Source organism: Argentina silus (genome assembly GCF_951799395.1).
Source record: "Argentina silus genome assembly, chromosome: 11".
Lineage (NCBI taxonomy): Eukaryota > Metazoa > Chordata > Actinopteri > Argentiniformes > Argentinidae > Argentina > Argentina silus.
In genome coordinates, this window is record NC_139665.1 from 8,079,312 (window position 1) to 8,096,684 (window position 17,373).

At 40.5% G+C, this 17,373-nt stretch overlaps 3 protein-coding genes across 3 annotated transcripts; 2 read left to right on the plus strand and 1 right to left on the minus strand.

Annotated features, from left to right (window-relative positions):
* Positions 1-4,517: 4,517 nt before the first annotated feature.
* Positions 4,518-5,603, plus strand: agrp (agouti related neuropeptide; the record flags this gene model as incomplete). Its single annotated transcript, XM_083680570.1, has 3 exons — positions 4,518-4,653; positions 4,918-5,036; positions 5,412-5,603. 3 exons carry the CDS (start codon positions 4,518-4,520, stop codon positions 5,601-5,603), a joined length of 447 nt encoding a protein of 148 aa, XP_083536696.1.
* An 824-nt stretch (positions 5,604-6,427) lies between these two features.
* On the minus strand, positions 6,428-10,891 carry LOC310811684 (chymotrypsin A-like; the record flags this gene model as incomplete). The annotated part of the gene is made up of 7 exons (XM_083679929.1): positions 6,428-6,589; positions 6,835-6,968; positions 7,104-7,284; positions 7,450-7,528; positions 8,334-8,413; positions 8,500-8,603; positions 10,840-10,891. The coding sequence occupies 7 exons, from the start codon at positions 10,889-10,891 to the stop codon at positions 6,428-6,430; spliced, it is 792 nt and encodes a 263-aa protein (XP_083536055.1).
* Positions 10,892-14,050: 3,159 nt separating this feature from the next.
* Positions 14,051-16,907, plus strand: LOC310811905 (chymotrypsin A-like; the record flags this gene model as incomplete). Its single annotated transcript, XM_083680249.1, has 7 exons — positions 14,051-14,102; positions 14,731-14,834; positions 14,921-15,000; positions 15,823-15,901; positions 16,067-16,247; positions 16,367-16,500; positions 16,746-16,907. The coding sequence occupies 7 exons, from the start codon at positions 14,051-14,053 to the stop codon at positions 16,905-16,907; spliced, it is 792 nt and encodes a 263-aa protein (XP_083536375.1).
* Between the last annotated feature and the right edge of the window lie 466 nt (positions 16,908-17,373).

Sequence of the window (17,373 nt, forward strand, 5' to 3'; positions counted from 1 at the left end):
TATGCATAGATTCTTGAAGAGTTGGACTTTCTCATCTTATCATAATTAGGTGCGCTTGCTTCAGCATGTTTTTACATGGATTGAATTATCCTTGCATGGTTTTTGGGGGGTTATATGGTCCAGTGTTCGTTCATATTGTTTGTATTATATTTATTGTTTATTTAAAAAGTGCTATACAAATAAATGTGATTGATTGACGCTGTCACACCTTGTAAAATATTTCTCAAATTATAATAGTTCTCAAATGTATTTGCTACTGAAGGATACCCACTATTATACTGTTCAATCAGAGATGTTGGACAGGATATAGTCAGTTTGGTTCAATCATCCAGAAATGATGTTAAATGAAATGAATGAAGTACAACCATAGGAAACAACAAATTCTGAAATTCATCATCATTTATTTGAAACATTTCCTGTGAAACATTAGATGGGCCTTCTTAAAAAGATCAAAACAATGTTCAGAAATAGTACATTCACTCTCATCTTGCTGCTTTGTGAGATAAATGTTTATCTATAACCATTGCTCCTGTAAAAGCATGGTGCAGGCCTGCCCTAACCAGACCCATCTCAGCCTATTAGTCTCATTAGAGTGAGCAGAGAGAGGAACTCAGGGGAGGCGGGTAGAGGTAGAAATCGGAGGATGGGCTTGTTGTAATGTATGGAACGGAATGAGGAATGGTATCAAACACATGTCTTTCCAGTCTCCTCTGGAGGAACTCTTACACACAACCATGTGACTCTGACTTCATTACTACAGGATATTTCTTGTGACATTCTCTTCTTAATCATACTGTTTATTATCTACCACCACTATATAACATGTAGTAACATTGTTTCACTTGTAAACCTTTCATGTTCCTGATGTATAACTGTATAATCCTATGGGCTCATGTGAGGAAGAAAGGGGGCTAGCCTATTCAAATAAAATGTCTTCTTCTTCTTCTTCTTCTTCTTCTTCTTCTTCTTCTTCTTCTTCTTCTTCTTCTTCTTATTATTATTATTATTATTATTATTATTATCATCATAGTTGATAAAACAATATCTTGTCGATAAGCGTCATAGCTTGACAGACAACAACAACAGCTCTGTAAAATAGTGTTTTTCTGAAGTGCTCTCTGAGTGTCATGACAGTGCTGTCAAAGCCACACTGGATTCTGGGTATTCCCTCCACATGTGAGGCGTAGTGTTCTCTGTGGTTGCTGCATCCAACCACTCAGGATGTTCCAATAGCCTCATTAAGCCCTGCTAAACAGACCTAAATGGGGTCCTTCCACGTCATTCTACCTCCTCTTTAAACTAATGAATGATGAACCAGTCTCACATTGAAAACAATTAAGGGCGATTAGGGCAATCACCTGTCAGAGGCAACTCCCTTTATGATGATCAACATGGTTGAAGCATGGTTAATAAACAACAACAATAGTTCTTATAATTTTGGGTTAGGGTTAACATGTTCTGTTCACCTATTACAGTATGGGTGTGGCCTCTTGGTCAGATACTCTTATGCATTTTGTTGATTTTGAATGCACTGAATGCATATCATGGATTGTTATACATTCATTGATCAGATAAGGTATGACTTTTATGAAGCTGAGAAGAGAAAATGACATCATAGTAATAATAATAATAATAATAATAATAATAATAATAATAATAATAATAATACCTTTATTTGTATAGTGCTTTTCTAAACAAGAGAGTGATCAATGAAATGTATCAGCATAAGTAAAATTCCAAACAGAAACAAAAGCAACATTGGAATAATAAATATTGAGAGTCAGGCAGAAACAATAAAAAAAGACTAATCAAATAATATGTCAAACAATAGAAAACATTACACAATAACAAACATCTAGACCAATTATCAACAATTAAATGCAAGTTTAAAGAGAGATTTAAAAGAAGACAAGAAGACAAAGAGTTTGCCAGATTTAAGTATACAGGCAGGCCATTCCAATGTCTAGGGGCTGTAATGTCAAAAGCCTCTAGTTTTCAGTCTAGACTAGTCAGTAGCACAGTCACAAAAATAAGGTCAATTAAGGTGGCATAATCAATTGTGTCAAAAGGCAGCACTAAGGCCAAGGAGAACTAGAATGGAGCACTGACCTAAAAGGAGGTACATGGTGACTTTGAGTAATGCAGTCCCTGTGCTGTCTGAGCGGAAATGGAAGTTTGGAAATGGGCCTGTAATTACTGGGCCTGTAAGTATGGAGTGGTCTGCGCTTTTTAAGAAGAAGCTGCTTTTTAAGAAGTGCATGTTTAAAGTATGTTGCCACTGAGCCAGTGGACAGAAAGCTGTTAATGACAGAGACAATGTTTGGGCAAACAGTTTCCATCAACTCTTTCAGGAATCTGGTGGGAACTGCATCTAGGGAACAAGAGGAAGACTTTATGTGGGATACAATCTGCTTTGTCTACAATCTGCTTCGTCCAAAACTCGTTCGAGTTTTGTCTGATATTGGGTCAAATGAACTCAATGTAGCATTCAAATGGTTCAAACAGTGAGGTCATGTACAGGTGAAGTAATATGATTTCTAATGTTTTCAATTTTCTGAAGGAAAAATAACAAAGAAATGTTTTCGCATTCTTCAGGAGAGTGCTCAATATTACAGATCGACTGAGCATTTTCTACCTGATTAATGGTCTTAAACAGTCTTATTGGATTATGCCAGATCTCTGAGATCAGATTAGAATCATGCTTTGCTCTTGTGTCCTTAACAGCAGTATTGAACATCAGCAAGTCCTCCATATGAATGTAGAAAACTTGTAGTTCACAAGCCTTCCATTTTCGTTCAGCTTTTCTGCATTTTCTTTTTACAGCACAACACAGCATTCAGCCAAGGTAAAGCTTTGGCAGTTGACTTTTTCTTTGTTTGAATGAGGCCAAACATATACCGTTGAAACAACTGACTAATTCTTCTAGACAACTGACTAATTCTTATGCTGACTAGAGTCAGCATAAGAATATAGGAAAACATTTGAAAAATGAGTGGTGTTAATGATACGAGAGTGAATGCAATTTGACAGGTTGTTGGTAGTAGTAGAACACAGCATGTTAAAAACAATACCAAGATGGTCTGAAATGCATACTGTATGTATATCAATGGACCCAATTCATTCTCTCCTTGCCATCATGTGTGCCCGGGCTGGTACAAAATATAATGTTTTGGACTTGTGTATTCTTGCTCGTGGTAATCAGAATCAGAATCAGAATCAGAATCAGAATCAGAATCAGAATCAGAATTGTTTTATTTGGCCAAGTATATTTGCACATACAGGAAATTGACTTGGTGAGGTCGGTGCGTGGACATAAAAAACAAATAGCAAATATTGACAAGAAATTTACAAAATAGCAAAGTATTAACAAGAATAACAAATGTACAAATGTACAAAAAAGAGCAGCAGAACAAATCTTGTAGGCACAAGAGGCTGTGAAATGGTTGTGGGGCATGTACACTATGAATTAGAATAATTTTAAATAATTATAAATTACACTGTCAGTGCGTTGTTTGTGTGACAGGGTGGGGGGGGGGCAGAGAGAGGCAGCTTCTCAACTGTATATACAGTATACTATAGGTTCTCTGTATAGAAAGCGTGGTACAGGTCAAGGTGGTATATAAAGTGGCCCCAGCAGCAAGCTATAAGAATGTATGCTTGTCATGACACGACTCAAGGCTTTGTTCCATATACTCCTGTGTTTATGCATCAGGCCCTGGCGGGAGGGAAGGAGGCAACTCTGTGACCCCTCCTCCTGCCCACGGCTGATGATCATGTGGCCCTGGCCTCCCCTGTCTCCCGCCTGCCCTCCCCCCTCAGGTGTTTGTATAAAGAGAATCTCCGAGTCCTGAATGTAGTAGGATCACACAGCCAGGAGTCCACAGGGCAACAGGTGAGAGGAACAACCCCCCGCCACCCTTTCTTTCTCTGGATCTCTCTTTCTCTCTCTGTTGTTATCTATCTACAGTATCTATCTATCTATCTATCTATCTATCTATCTATCTATCTATCTATCTACAGTATCTATCTATCTATCTATCTATCTATCTATCTACTTATTTTTCCATCTGCTTATCTTTCTATCTACCTCTCTCTCTCTCTCTCTCTCTCTCTCTCTCTCTCTCTCTCTCTCTCTCTCACATACACACATACAGAGAGAGAGAGAGAGAGCGAAAGCTGTATCTGCTGTTACTGTTACTATACCTACTATCCTACTATCGCTTTACTGACTGTCAATGTGTAGCTATTGCTGTTGTGGTGCGTTTATCTGTTGCCACAAAGCTTACTGTACCTCGCTTGAGGAGAACCGTGGATTCTTTTTGGGGATATGAGAATTGTATTAACATTTTGAGACCTGAATACATGTATGTTTAATTAAAAATGAATGTTATCCCAATTGGCCATGATGAGTGAGTGAGTGAGTGAGTGAGTGACAGATTTGGTTCTGACACCACTTTTGTCTACAGGCTGATATTCATCCCTGAACTAGCAGTGTGTAAGAGTTCCATCAGGTCAACATGCTAACCGTGGTATTCTGCTGGTGGTCTCTGAGCCTGATCCAGCTGGCTTCAGGGCTTGTTCATGGCAACGTTCGCCTGGATGACACCCAACCCAGCCTCAGACACCCCGACGCCTCCTACCTCTCTGATATAGGTGAGTGGACCTACCTCTTTGATATAGGTGAGTAGACCTACCTCTCTGATATACATGCAGGTGAGTGGACCAGGGGAGGCTGGTGGAGGCAGAACTCGGAGGACAGGCTCATTGTAATGCATGGAATGGAATGGTGAATGGTATCAAACACGTTGACCATTCCTCATTCCATCGCATGGATTACAATGAGCTCGTCCTCTGATTTCTACCTCCACCAGCCTCCCCTGTGGAATTGTGATTGTACTCGGTCGTTTGTGACCGTAGTAACGGAGCCCCCCCCCCTCTTCCCTGCAGAGAAGAGCTCTTTATCTAGACTGGAACCTGCTGTCCGCTACGACTCTGAGGAGGAACAGATCTTGATCGATACGGGATCTTATGATGAGGTCAGACAATGTTTAAAATATGTCTCCACCAGAATACAATGTCACTACACAGGTAGTAGAGGAACTTAATGTACTGTAAACTTAATGTACTTAATGTCCTACTGTGACTTACTGTATCGGCCGCTGATGGATGATGATTTGTAATGTTCTGTTTTAAGATAAGAAGAGAGAACAGAGGATGGCCTCAGTATAGACTAACTCACAGGGCTGTCAGATGGACAGGAGATGATTTGTTCCTATATGAGGCCTTTGGTTTGTAACATTAGACTGTGTGTGTGTGTGTGTGTGTGTGTGTATATGTGTGTGTGTGTGTGTGTGTGTGTGTGTGTGTGTGTGTGTGTGTGTGTGTGTGTGTGTGTGTGTATCAACCCCCAGGATGTAGCTGAGGCGGTGCAGCTCCAGAGCAGGGCCATGCGTTCCCCTCGTCGGTGTATCCCCCACCAGCAGTCCTGTCATGGCCACCAGTTGGCCTGCTGCAACCAGTGTGATACCTGCTACTGCCGCTTCTTCAATGCTATCTGCTACTGTCGCAGGGTGGGGCAAGCCTGCGCCCACGGACGCACCTAGCATGTCCAGACATACAGCACAAACAGACATACAGTATTCATGTATACACTCATATACAGACATCTTGGTCAGTTTTAAGTACATGTTTTATGGTACTTTTCCTCTCAATGATATTTCTGGTTACTGATTAAATTGAAAAGCCATGATAAACTGGGTATCGATGTGATTGTCCAACAAAAGACATAGATTTATTTTTGTAACTTATTCAATTGAAAATAGTCTATTAGGTACGATATCTATTAGTATCAGTATCTATGATAATACAAGTTTTGATTGTTTCAAGTTACTCATATTTGTTCTCATTGTTGTTAGGGAAATGTTTTTTCAAACACCTTACACCAACAGTATGATCCAATACAGCCAATGTTTTAATTGTCAAACAAGCATACAATACTCTTAACTCAATTGTTATTGATCGTACTTACCAATAAAGAAAAAATATATTTTGTGCAATGGCAAAACAAATTGCCTCAGATGCTGTGTATATGTGATGTCTCATTGATTATTCACTGATAATCTGTCAGTACACGGGATCCTTGCTATTGTCCAGAACAGTGCTATGGGTTGAGAGATTTTGGTTGAATTACTTTACTTTTAATGAACCTGTTATGGTTGATGATGTTGGGAACAAGACTGCACAGTCTCATGGAGCAGTTGGCTCCAGAGGGCGGAGAATTTAGTTAAGATTAGAAAACATCTTAGCTTGATATGATATTTAAAATCATTAATATTAAGGTCATTAGCTAGTATCAAAGACAACAAACAGAAATTAGCTTTTGGTATCATCTTTATTGAAGATGAAAGTGAGGACTGTCATGACATCCTTAGTTGGAGGTGATGGTCTGGTCGATGAAAGCACGGAGCTCGGTGACACGGGCGTACACAACAGGCATGCTGGTGGAGCAACGGGGACTTCCCCAGGAGACGATACCAACCAGGGTCCAGGCGCCAGCCTTCTCACACACCAGGGGGCCGCCAGAATCTCCCTAAACAGACAAACACACACGGAGAGGAACACAGAGAGTTTTAGAGGCTGTCAAATACGGTCTCTAGACCGTTCTGTTCTCTATGTAGCTATAATTCTGGAGTTTAAGGAAATGTAATTCCCCCTCTTGTTGATCATTTCTATGACTGTTTAGAATCACCAAACTATTGATGATCACCTATAGGTTATTGGTCAAGCAGAAGTGAGTTGAGTTATAGTGGCTATCATTTGGTTCATTTTGCTCACCATGCAGGAGGAAGCACCGCTGGCCCCAGCGCAGATCATGCTGTCAGTGATCCTCCTACCCCAGCGACGCTTGCACTGAGTGTTGGTGAGCAGGGGGAGAGCAGCCTGCTGCAGCAGGGCAGAGGTGTCAGCGTCTGGGGGGTGGAGACAGGATGACACATTATGACATTATATTACACCGAGGGATGTGTGCGTGCGCGCGTGCGTGCGTGCGTGCGTGTGTGCCTGCGTGCGTGCGTGTGCGCGTGTGTGTGTGAGTGTATCCTCACCGTTGTAGTGAGTCACACCCCAGCCGGAGGTCACACACTTCATGCCTCCAGGGAAGTTGTCTCCGGTCTCAGCGACACACACAGGGGAAACACGCACACTCAACCGGGCAGGAGAGGCCAGCTTGATCAGGGTGATGTCGTTGTTGATGGTGTGGTCATTGTAGTTGGGGTGCTTGAAGATCTGTTGGAGAGAATAGGAGAACTCAAGCTTAATATTCTCAGATGAGAGAGTTCACAAAACATCTCAGTCTCTCTACTATCTCCAAGTCTGCCTTTTTCAATATCAGTCCTAGGAGTAGTTTGTATCTAGTATGTTATTCTAGTGCTAGTTGTATATGATGCCTACCTTGCCAACCCTCATGGTCTGGATGGCCTCAGCGTTGGAGGAACAGTCATGTTCTCCCAGGATCACACGGTGAGACGTCCTGAAACACACATTTATCATTTATTTCTATTTTTTTTATTTTAACAGGGAGTCCCATTGAGAGCAAGGTCTCTTTTACGAGGGAACTTTCATACACGTTTTACAAGAATTACAAAAATACAACATAATAAAACACAGACAGGAAAAACAATCACATATTTCAACAAAGAGGTCCTCGATCAAAATTATTAATTGCCCAATTATTACCAGAACAACCAACTGTAATGTACTCTGTAGATTGTTCCAGCAGTGAGGTGCACCAAAACAAAAAATAATTCACCCAATTCGGTGGAGACCCAAGGAACCTCAAGAGTTAACCAACACTGAGAAAACGTTTTGTAACTTATGTTCTTATACTTCAATAATGAGGTGAGGTAAGCTGGACATTTATACAGTTGGGCTTTGTACACAAAAAGGCAGTAATGGTGCGATCCACGGGACTTAAACAAGGTCCAGCCAACCTTTTGGTAATGGATGCAATGATGGGTATTACAACTATCTCCTGTGATAAAGGGAAGGACTCTATGACAAGTGGCATCCAAGGGTTTAAGAGTGGTGGCTGCTGCATTTTGGTAGATGATATCACCATAATCTATCACTGGCATGAAGGTTGAATGTACAATCTGCTATCTGCTGTTCAGGGAAAGGCAAGGTCTATTCCTATAAAAGAAAAACCACCTTAAATCTTAGCTTTTTAACAAGCTCCTCTGTAGATATAACAATATGTTAATCAAAGGACATATAAAATCTTGCATTATGCGATGATTCCTGTGTGTTGTCATGTAGGCTTAGATGTAAAGACTCACGTCACACCGCAGTGGGCAGCAGTCACAACCCAGTTCTCGTTGATCAGAGAGCCACCGCAGAAATGGAAACCAGCGGGGCCCTGGAATATGAACACAAGGGTCATGGGAAATTAAGTCCTGTCACATTTTCAAAAGCTCAGATTCAAAGCTTTTATCCGGCACTCACCTGCAGAGACACCTGCCAAGGCCAGGAGTGGGGCACAGCCTCCTCACCGTTAACGATACGGGCGTAGCCGGTGATAACAGGCTGGATGGCGGGAGTGCCACAGCCTAGTGATAGTGATAGTGAGTCAAAGTGATTCAAAGTCAAACAAGTGCTTCATTAGAATGTCCGTTAAACACTCTTTAAAAAAAAAAAGGTTCTTCATTTGTCCCTGTTGGGGCACCCTTTGAAGAACCCTTTTGGGTTCAATGCTAACCTTTTTTGGTTCCATTTGGAACCCTCTGTAGAAAGAGTTCAAGATGGAACCCCAAAGTGTGCTCCTACAGTGAGAAATGAGGAACCCTTTTTCTGATACAACTCATCATTCTCATTTTATGGCCTCCTCAGACAACACATGGCCATTCAGACTCACAAAAGGCCGACTGTACATTTAGTCCCTAAAAATGCTCTAATTTGTTTTTACTCTTATTAATCTAATCTAGCATATTACAGTTTGATACCCCTGCTTTACAGTGGAAAATGTAAGTTACAGAGAAGGTTACATAGAGTGAAGTCCAGTGTGCGGCAGATTCCTCAACTTACATTCAATATTGACAAGCACACAATAGTAACAGTAATTACTATAACAGTAAGGAGAGTAACAACAGTAAGGAAAGGTTTGCATTGAAACCACCAATTAATCAAAAAGCAATAAATCAATCAGATATGGAAGGCCACTGTACAACACCATCATCCAGCAGAAGAGCTTGATCAGCTGGAGACTACGAGCACTGACATGCAAAACTGACAGACTGAGTAAATCATTTGTCCCCAGAGCCATACAACTATACAATATGTCAATCAAAGGCAAAGAGATGAACTTCTCTGCATAACCTCCACCCTCTGTATCACATCACTGTCCTGTACCTTACTGTTTCACCTCACTAATTACAATGTTTACTGGCTATGCTAGCCCTTATACACAGCCCCTACCTCCCTCCACCAGCCTGGACTAAATGCACTTTAAAATCTAGTATTGACTGTTACTGACTGACTGACTGTTATCTTTTTCTTCCTATGTTTACATTGTACACTATAATGGCCATATTTATCTATTGTTGTGTTCTTCAATCCATCTCTGCGCAATCCATCTCTCCTAACAGGTCCACATAATTACCTTATTTAGCCCATATTTAATATTTAAAATTTAATATTTAATGCTGGTCTCTTAACTTCTACTTGCACTGCCTTGCCTACTTTTTGCACCTTAACATACACACTGGTTTTTCAAAATAGTCCATATCTATTTAGCCCATATTTAGTATTTAGTTTTTAGTATTTAATGCTGGTCTCCTGACCTATAATTGCACTGTCTTGCCTTACCTTTTGCACCTCACCAAATCATACTTGAACTATCTTGTACCACAGGGTCAGTCCCTGCCCTGTCACCCTTATCACCACTCCCCTCCGGGAGGCGCTACAGGTCTCTCCGCACCCGAACCAGTAGGTTCAGAGGCAGCTTCTTCCCTGCGGCTGTCACCCTACTGAACTTGAACACTGCACCGACCTGACAACCTACTACCCCTGCAACCCCCCCCCCCCCCCCGGACAATTGCACTATTGCACTATTACTCCCCTCCCCTTCCCTGCTCTTACTCATACCACTGCTCTTCTGTACATACCTGTCCATACTGTTCATACTGCACATAATGCACATATCCTTATATTTTCTTTAATACTACTGCACATACTGTACATACCTGTTTATACTGTTTATACGGCATTCCATATTCATATTTATATTTATTCTGCTATCTACCTCATGCTACTGTTAATACATATATACTGCTAGACTGCATTACCCATACAGCTCATATGCTGCTACACTGTTCATACTGTAACTATTTATTCTGCTATAATGCTACTGTTACTCATATACTGCTATACTGCACTGCTATATTATACTGCACTACTACTGATCATATATTGCACTACCTGTAAATACTGTTCATTGCACTTTCTGCTATTTTGCACTTCTGGTTAGACGCTAACTGCATTTCGTTGTCTCTGTACTTGTACTCTGCACAATGACAATAAAGTTGAATCTAATCTAATCTAATCTAATCATACAGCCTCAGCACATCAATGTGGACCTGTTTGTTACTTAGTATTTAGTATATTTTTCTCAGTATCTTTATTCTTATCTGTCTATAGTATTCATATATACTTCCTGTTTACAATCCTGCTTATGTTGTATGTGTATATTATGTGTGATGTCTCTATGTCTTTAAGCTACTTGGAACCTGAATTTCCCCTAGGGATAAATAAAGTTTCTATCTATCTATCTAAAAGCAGGTGTCTCACCATAGGCGGCACCAGCAAAGGCGAGACAGGAGAGGATCAAGAGGATGGCCATGTTGTCAACGTGTTATATATATACGTGTTATATATATACGTGTTATATATATACGTGTTATATATGAGTCATACACACTAAGGGGCTTTTATACACCCACCAGGATGTGTGTGTGTGTGTGTGTGTGTGTGTGTGTGTGTGTGTGTGTGTGTGTCCATACGTGTGTCCATGCGTCTTATCTGGGAGTCTCAGTTGGTATTATCAGTGTGGGATAATAGACATCTTGCAGTGACAGTGGTTTTGGAACGTCCATGCCACTTACATGTACAGTATCAGTTCTGTACTGTCCAGTAGAGAGCTGTACTGTTTCACTCTCAGTTGAACTTGTCAATTCATTTCTATCAAAGCATACACTTGATGTTTCTTTACTGTATTTTGATAGCCCCCTGCAGATGGTTTGTCGATGCTATCAACAAACCATTCAACTAATACCAGCCTTTAATCTCCTCAAACCCTTCCCCAAAACCTAACCCTAATGATCAGTAATGTTAATGATCACGTGGGGCCGACTCTAAATGCTATTGTTATTGGTACTGTATGATTAGTTGGAGCTGTTGTTGGTATGCAGGGTTCATTAGAAATGTGTTCAGTTGCTGAATACTGATTCCATGTGTTATGTATTCAGAGACTAAATTCTGATTACATGGCGCAAAATCTATTCAGTATTCAGATTACTTTAAGAATGCGTTTTCATATGTACACAGGATTAACATGACTGAACTATTGCAGAGATGTCATGTCAATTTCAAGGGACCCAGTAGTGGATTTGTGTAGGTACACTGTATTGTTCTGTGTGTGTGTGTGTGTGTGTGTGTGTGTGTGTGTGTGTGTGTGTGTGTGTGTGTGTGTGTGTGTGTGTGTGTGTGTGTGTGTGTGTGTGTGTGTGTGTGTGTGTGTGTAGCATGTAACTGAACCTCTCCCTGTTGTGGGAAATGGTCAGATGTGTCCAGCAGTGAGACCTTGAGTGTTGGAACACAGGCTTATCACTTGTTCAGTCCTAGAGGGAAATAAATATGCAAGTTGACAGTTTGTACGGTTGCACACAATACAGAAAATGTATGGGGACAGAAAATGTAAGGTCACATTTGTAAAGGGTTTATAAATGGTTTATAATTAGTTAATACATCACTTATAACCAGTTTATTATTTAATTATAAACAATTTACAAACAGTTATAACTCTCATAGTAGTTTGTTCAATATTAACTTGGTGCTTACCAAATAGGGAGCTTGCATCAGGAGCCAGTTATTAAGGCTTCATAAATGCACTTATAAATGCTTTAAACCTAACCCTGATGTAAAATCATGGAAAATTGGTAACAGTTGGCATGATTCGGCTGGCACCAAACCGATTCAACACATATTTACATACAGTGAAGATACATAATGTGAAGATCTCACAAAGTACAGTACAGCTGTCATCATGTTTTTTTTAACCATGGCCCTTGAAGTCCTGATATCCTTGTCAACACGTTCCTCATTTAAACATGTCCACTGTGCAGGAATACAGATTTTATTTGTCAATATATCGATCCACTACTTACCCCTTCTCTGTGTGGTTAGTGTTCTGAGCTGGTTTTGGTATATCAATGAGTAGACCACATTGATAATTAAGTCACATGAGTACTCTTCTATCCTGTGTACTTATGGAGAAAAAACTCTGACTATCAGAGGTACGAACAGGTATAACTTATGAAATGTTACAGTGTTAACCATTTCTTAATGAGCTATCACCATTTATTAATGAATTATCAACATTTGTAACTGATCAAATGTGACCTTAATGTAAAGTGTAATACCATTTACCATTTATGAATGAGTTACAAACATTAATTATTGAGTTACAAACATTGTAAGTAAGCAATTATGAACAGTAATGCATGTTTATAAGTGAAGTGATCCAACATTGCATGAATCATAATAATTAGTCATAAACAAATAATTCACATAAATTGTTTATTCATGCTTGTCTATACGATAGGAATGAGAGATGGCATTCACTTTTAACAAAACATAACCCAATAAGAAACTGCAGCAAGGCTACTGGCTGCTGCGGAATGAAAATAGATCAGTTCATAAACAGTTTGAAAGGTGTGTTTCACATCAACTCACACATATAGCATCACCTTTGAAGTAAGTTGCTAGAGCGATGTGATTTACAGCTTTCTCTTTTTCTTTAAAGCAGAAGCTGACCATAGCCTACTGATCATTTGTAAATGTTATATATCATTTGAAAGTTTTGACCAAATACTGAGTAAAGATAGCAACACAAGAGAGCTTCCACATATAGGTTGTCAAACCCACTTTCTGGTTCGTGAGGTCCTTCAAAATAGGAGTTAATTTTCTCTTGAAAAGTACTGCCCTTTAAATGGTTTAAATACTAGTCATGCTGAATTATAACCAGATAACCTACTCTAACAGACAGAGTGACCTATATATTGTATCCCAGCAGGAACCATTGAATCCAAACCTACACACCTTGACCATCATCAGTGTTTTATTAACTAATTATAAACCATTTATGAACCCTTTACAAAAGTGATACCAATGTAATTACTACACTGTATGTTAATGTAGACATTCTCAATGTCTACAATGTGAAATGATGCTTCATCCAATAGTGTTGTATAAAGAAAGACCACTCTTTGTGTGGATAGATGGTCCACAGATGGTCAAACTGAAAACAAACTATAATCGAAAACAAGGGGTTAGGGTTGTAGAGCTAGGTTTAGGGTCGGGATTAGGGTAAGGGTAAAGGTTTGGGTAGAGTAAAGGCTCGGACTAGTTGAATGGTTTGTCGATAGTGGAGCATCTATAAAATATCTGCAGGGGCCTATCAAAATACAGTAAAGAAATATCTGGGGTATGCTTTGATAGGAATGAATTGACAAATTCAACTGAGAGTGAAACAGTACAGCTCTCTACTGGACAGTACAGAACTGATACTGTACATGTAAGTGTCATGGCCGTTCCAAAGCCACTGTCACTGCAAGATGTCTATTATCCCACACTGACCAGATAATACCAACTGAGACCCCCAGATAAGACGCATGCATGTATGCACATATGCACACACACACACACACACACACACACACGCACACACCCTGGTGGGTGTATAAAAGCCCCTTAGTGTGTATGACTCCAACACGTTGACAACATGGCCATCCTCTTGATCCTCTCCTGTCTCGCCTTCGCTGGTGCCGCCTATGGTGAGACACCTGCTTTCATATCTGATTGATTTATTGCTTTTTGATTAATTGGTGGTTTCAATGCAAACCTTTCCTTACTGTTGTTACTCTCCTTACTGTTATAGTAATTACTGTTACTATTGTGTGCTTGTCAATATTGAATGTAAGTTGAGGAATCTGCCGCACACTGGACTTCACTCTATGTAACCTTCTCTGTAACTTACATTTTCCACTGTAAAGCAGGGGTATCAAACTGTAATATGCTAGATTAGATTAATAACAGTAAAACCAAATTACAGCATTTTTAGGGACTAAATGTACAGTCAGCTTTTCGTGAGTATGAGTGGCTTTGGAACGTCATGTGTTGTCTGAGGAGGCCATAGAATGAGAATGATGAGTTGTACCAGAAAAAGGGTTCCTCATTTGTCACTGTAGGAGCACACTTTGGGGTTCCATCTTGAACCCTTTCTACAGAGGGTTCCAAATGGAACCAAAAAAGGTTAGCATTGAACCCAAAAGGGTTCTTCAAAGGGTGCCCCAACAGGGACAAATGAGGAACCTTTTTTTTTTTTAAAGAGTGTTTAACGGACATTCTAATGAAGCACTTGTTTGACTTTGAATCACTTTGACTCACTATCACTATCACTAGGCTGTGGCACTCCCTCCATCCAGCCTGTTATCACCTGCTACGCCCGTATCATTAACGGTGAGGAGGCTGTGCCCCACTCCTGGCCTTGGCAGGTGTCTCTGCAGGTGAGTGCCGGATAAAAGCTTTGAATCTGAGCTTTTGAAAATGTGACAGGACTTAATTTCCCATGACCCTTGTGTTCATATTCCAGGACTACACTGGTTTCCACTTCTGCGGTGGCTCTCTGATCAACGAGAACTGGGTTGTGACTGCTGCCCACTGCGGTGTGAAGTGAGTCTTTACATCTAAGCCTACATGCCAACACACAGGAATCATCGCATAATGCAAGCTTTTATATGTCCTTTGATTAACATATTGTTATATCTACAGAGGAGCTTGTTAAAAAGCTAAGATTTAAGGTGGGTTTCTTTTATAAGAATAGACCTTGCCTTTCCCTGAACAGCAGATAGCAGATTGTACATTCAACCTTCATGCCAGTGATAGATTATGGTGATATCATCTACCAAAATGCAGCAGCCACCACTCTTAAACCCTTGGATGCCACTTGTCATAGAGTCCTTCCCTTTATCACAGGAAATAGTTGTAATACCCATCATTGCATCCATTACCAAAAGGTTGGCTGGACCTTGTTTAAGTCCCGTGGATCGCACCATTACTGCCTTTTTGTGTACAAAGCCCAACTGTATAAATGTCCAGCTTACCTCACCTCATTATTGAAGTATAAGAACATAAGTTACAAAACGTTTTCTCAGTGTTGGTTAACTCTTGAGGTTCCTTGGGTCTCCACCGAATTGGGTGAATTATTTTTAGTTTTGGTGCACCTCACTGCTGGAACAATCTACAGAGTACATTACAGTTGGTTGTTCTGGTAATAATTGGGCAATTAATAATTTTGATCGAGGACCTCTTTGTTGAAATATGTGATTGTTTTTCCTGTCTGTGTTTTATTATGTTGTATTTTTGTAATTCTTGTAAAACGTGTATGAAAGTTCCCTCGTAAAAGAAACCTTGCTCTCAATGGGACTCCCTGTTAAAATAAAGGATAAATAAAAGAAAGAAAAAAAAAAGAAATAAATAATATGTGTGTTTCAGGACGTCTCACCGTGTGATCTTGGGAGAACATGACCGTTCCACCAACGCTGAGGACATCCAGACTTTAAGGGTTGACAAGGTAGGCATCATATACAACTATCACTAGAATAACATACTAGATACAAACTACTCCTAGGACTGATATTGAAAAAGGCAGACTTGGGGATAGTAGAGAGACTGAAATGTTTTGTGAACTCTCTCGTCTGAGAATATTAAGCTTGAGTTCTCCTATTCCCTCCAACAGGTCTTCAAGCACCCCAAGTACAATGACTACACCATCAACAACGACATCACCCTGATCAAGCTGCGCTCTCCTGCCCAGTTGAGTGTGCGTGTTTCCCCTGTGTGTGTCGCTGAGACTGGAGACAACTTCCCTGGAGGCATGAAGTGTGTGACCTCCGGCTGGGGTCTGACTCGCTACAACTGTGAGGATACACTCACACACACACACGCGCACGCACACACGCAGGCAGGCAGGCACGCACACACACATACCTCTGTGTAATATAATGTTATAATATGTCGTCCTGTGTCCACCCCCCAGCCGCTTACACCCCTGCCCTGCTGCAGCAGGCTGCTCTCCCCCTGCTCACCAACACTCAGTGCCAGCAATACTGGGGTAGCAAGATCACCAACCTCATGATCTGCGCTGGTGCCAGCGGTTCTTCCTCCTGCATGGTGAGCAAAATGAACCAAATGATAGCCACTATAACTCAACTCACTTCTGCTTGACCAATAACCTATAGGTGATCATCAATAGTTTGGTGATTCTAAACAGTCATAGAAATGATCAACAAGAGGGGGAATTACATTTCCTTAAACTCCAGAATTATAGCTACATAGAGAACAGAACGGTCTAGAGACCGTATTTGACAGCCTCTAAAACTCTCTGTGTTCCTCTCCGTGTGTGTTTGTCTGTTTAGGGAGATTCTGGCGGCCCCCTGGTGTGTGAGAAGGCTGGCGCCTGGACCCTGGTTGGTATCGTCTCCTGGGGAAGTGGCAATTGCTCCACCAGCATGCCTGGTGTGTACGCCCGTGTCACCGAGCTCCGTGCTTTCATCGACCAGACCATCACCTCCAACTAAGGATGTCATGACAGTCCTCATTTTCATCTTCCTCAAAAATAAAGCTAGTTTCTAGTAACATATTTGTTTTGTGTTGTTTCTTGAGATGTGAAAATTCACATTTGATTAAACTGGTCTTCATATGATTCATTCATCAGTTACTTATAATTGATATCATGACCTCAGTTCTTAAGTCTACAGTGACTACTAATATCAATGGGTCCAGGGCCATAATTAATCCATCTTAACATTGAAATTAATAGGTTTCATACAGAAGACATTTCATACCTTCAGAAAAGTGAGGCATAAAAATAAGACAACAATATCAGAGTGTATCTAGTGTACAAATATCCGTCTTACATGGATCAACATGAAAAGTTAGAGAAATATTATGCTACATTTCTACATCATAATGCATCTTGTCTGATTATTCAATCACATGAATTTGGGGGCCCTAGGTGAGATCTTAGCTTAAGTCATTGGTGTA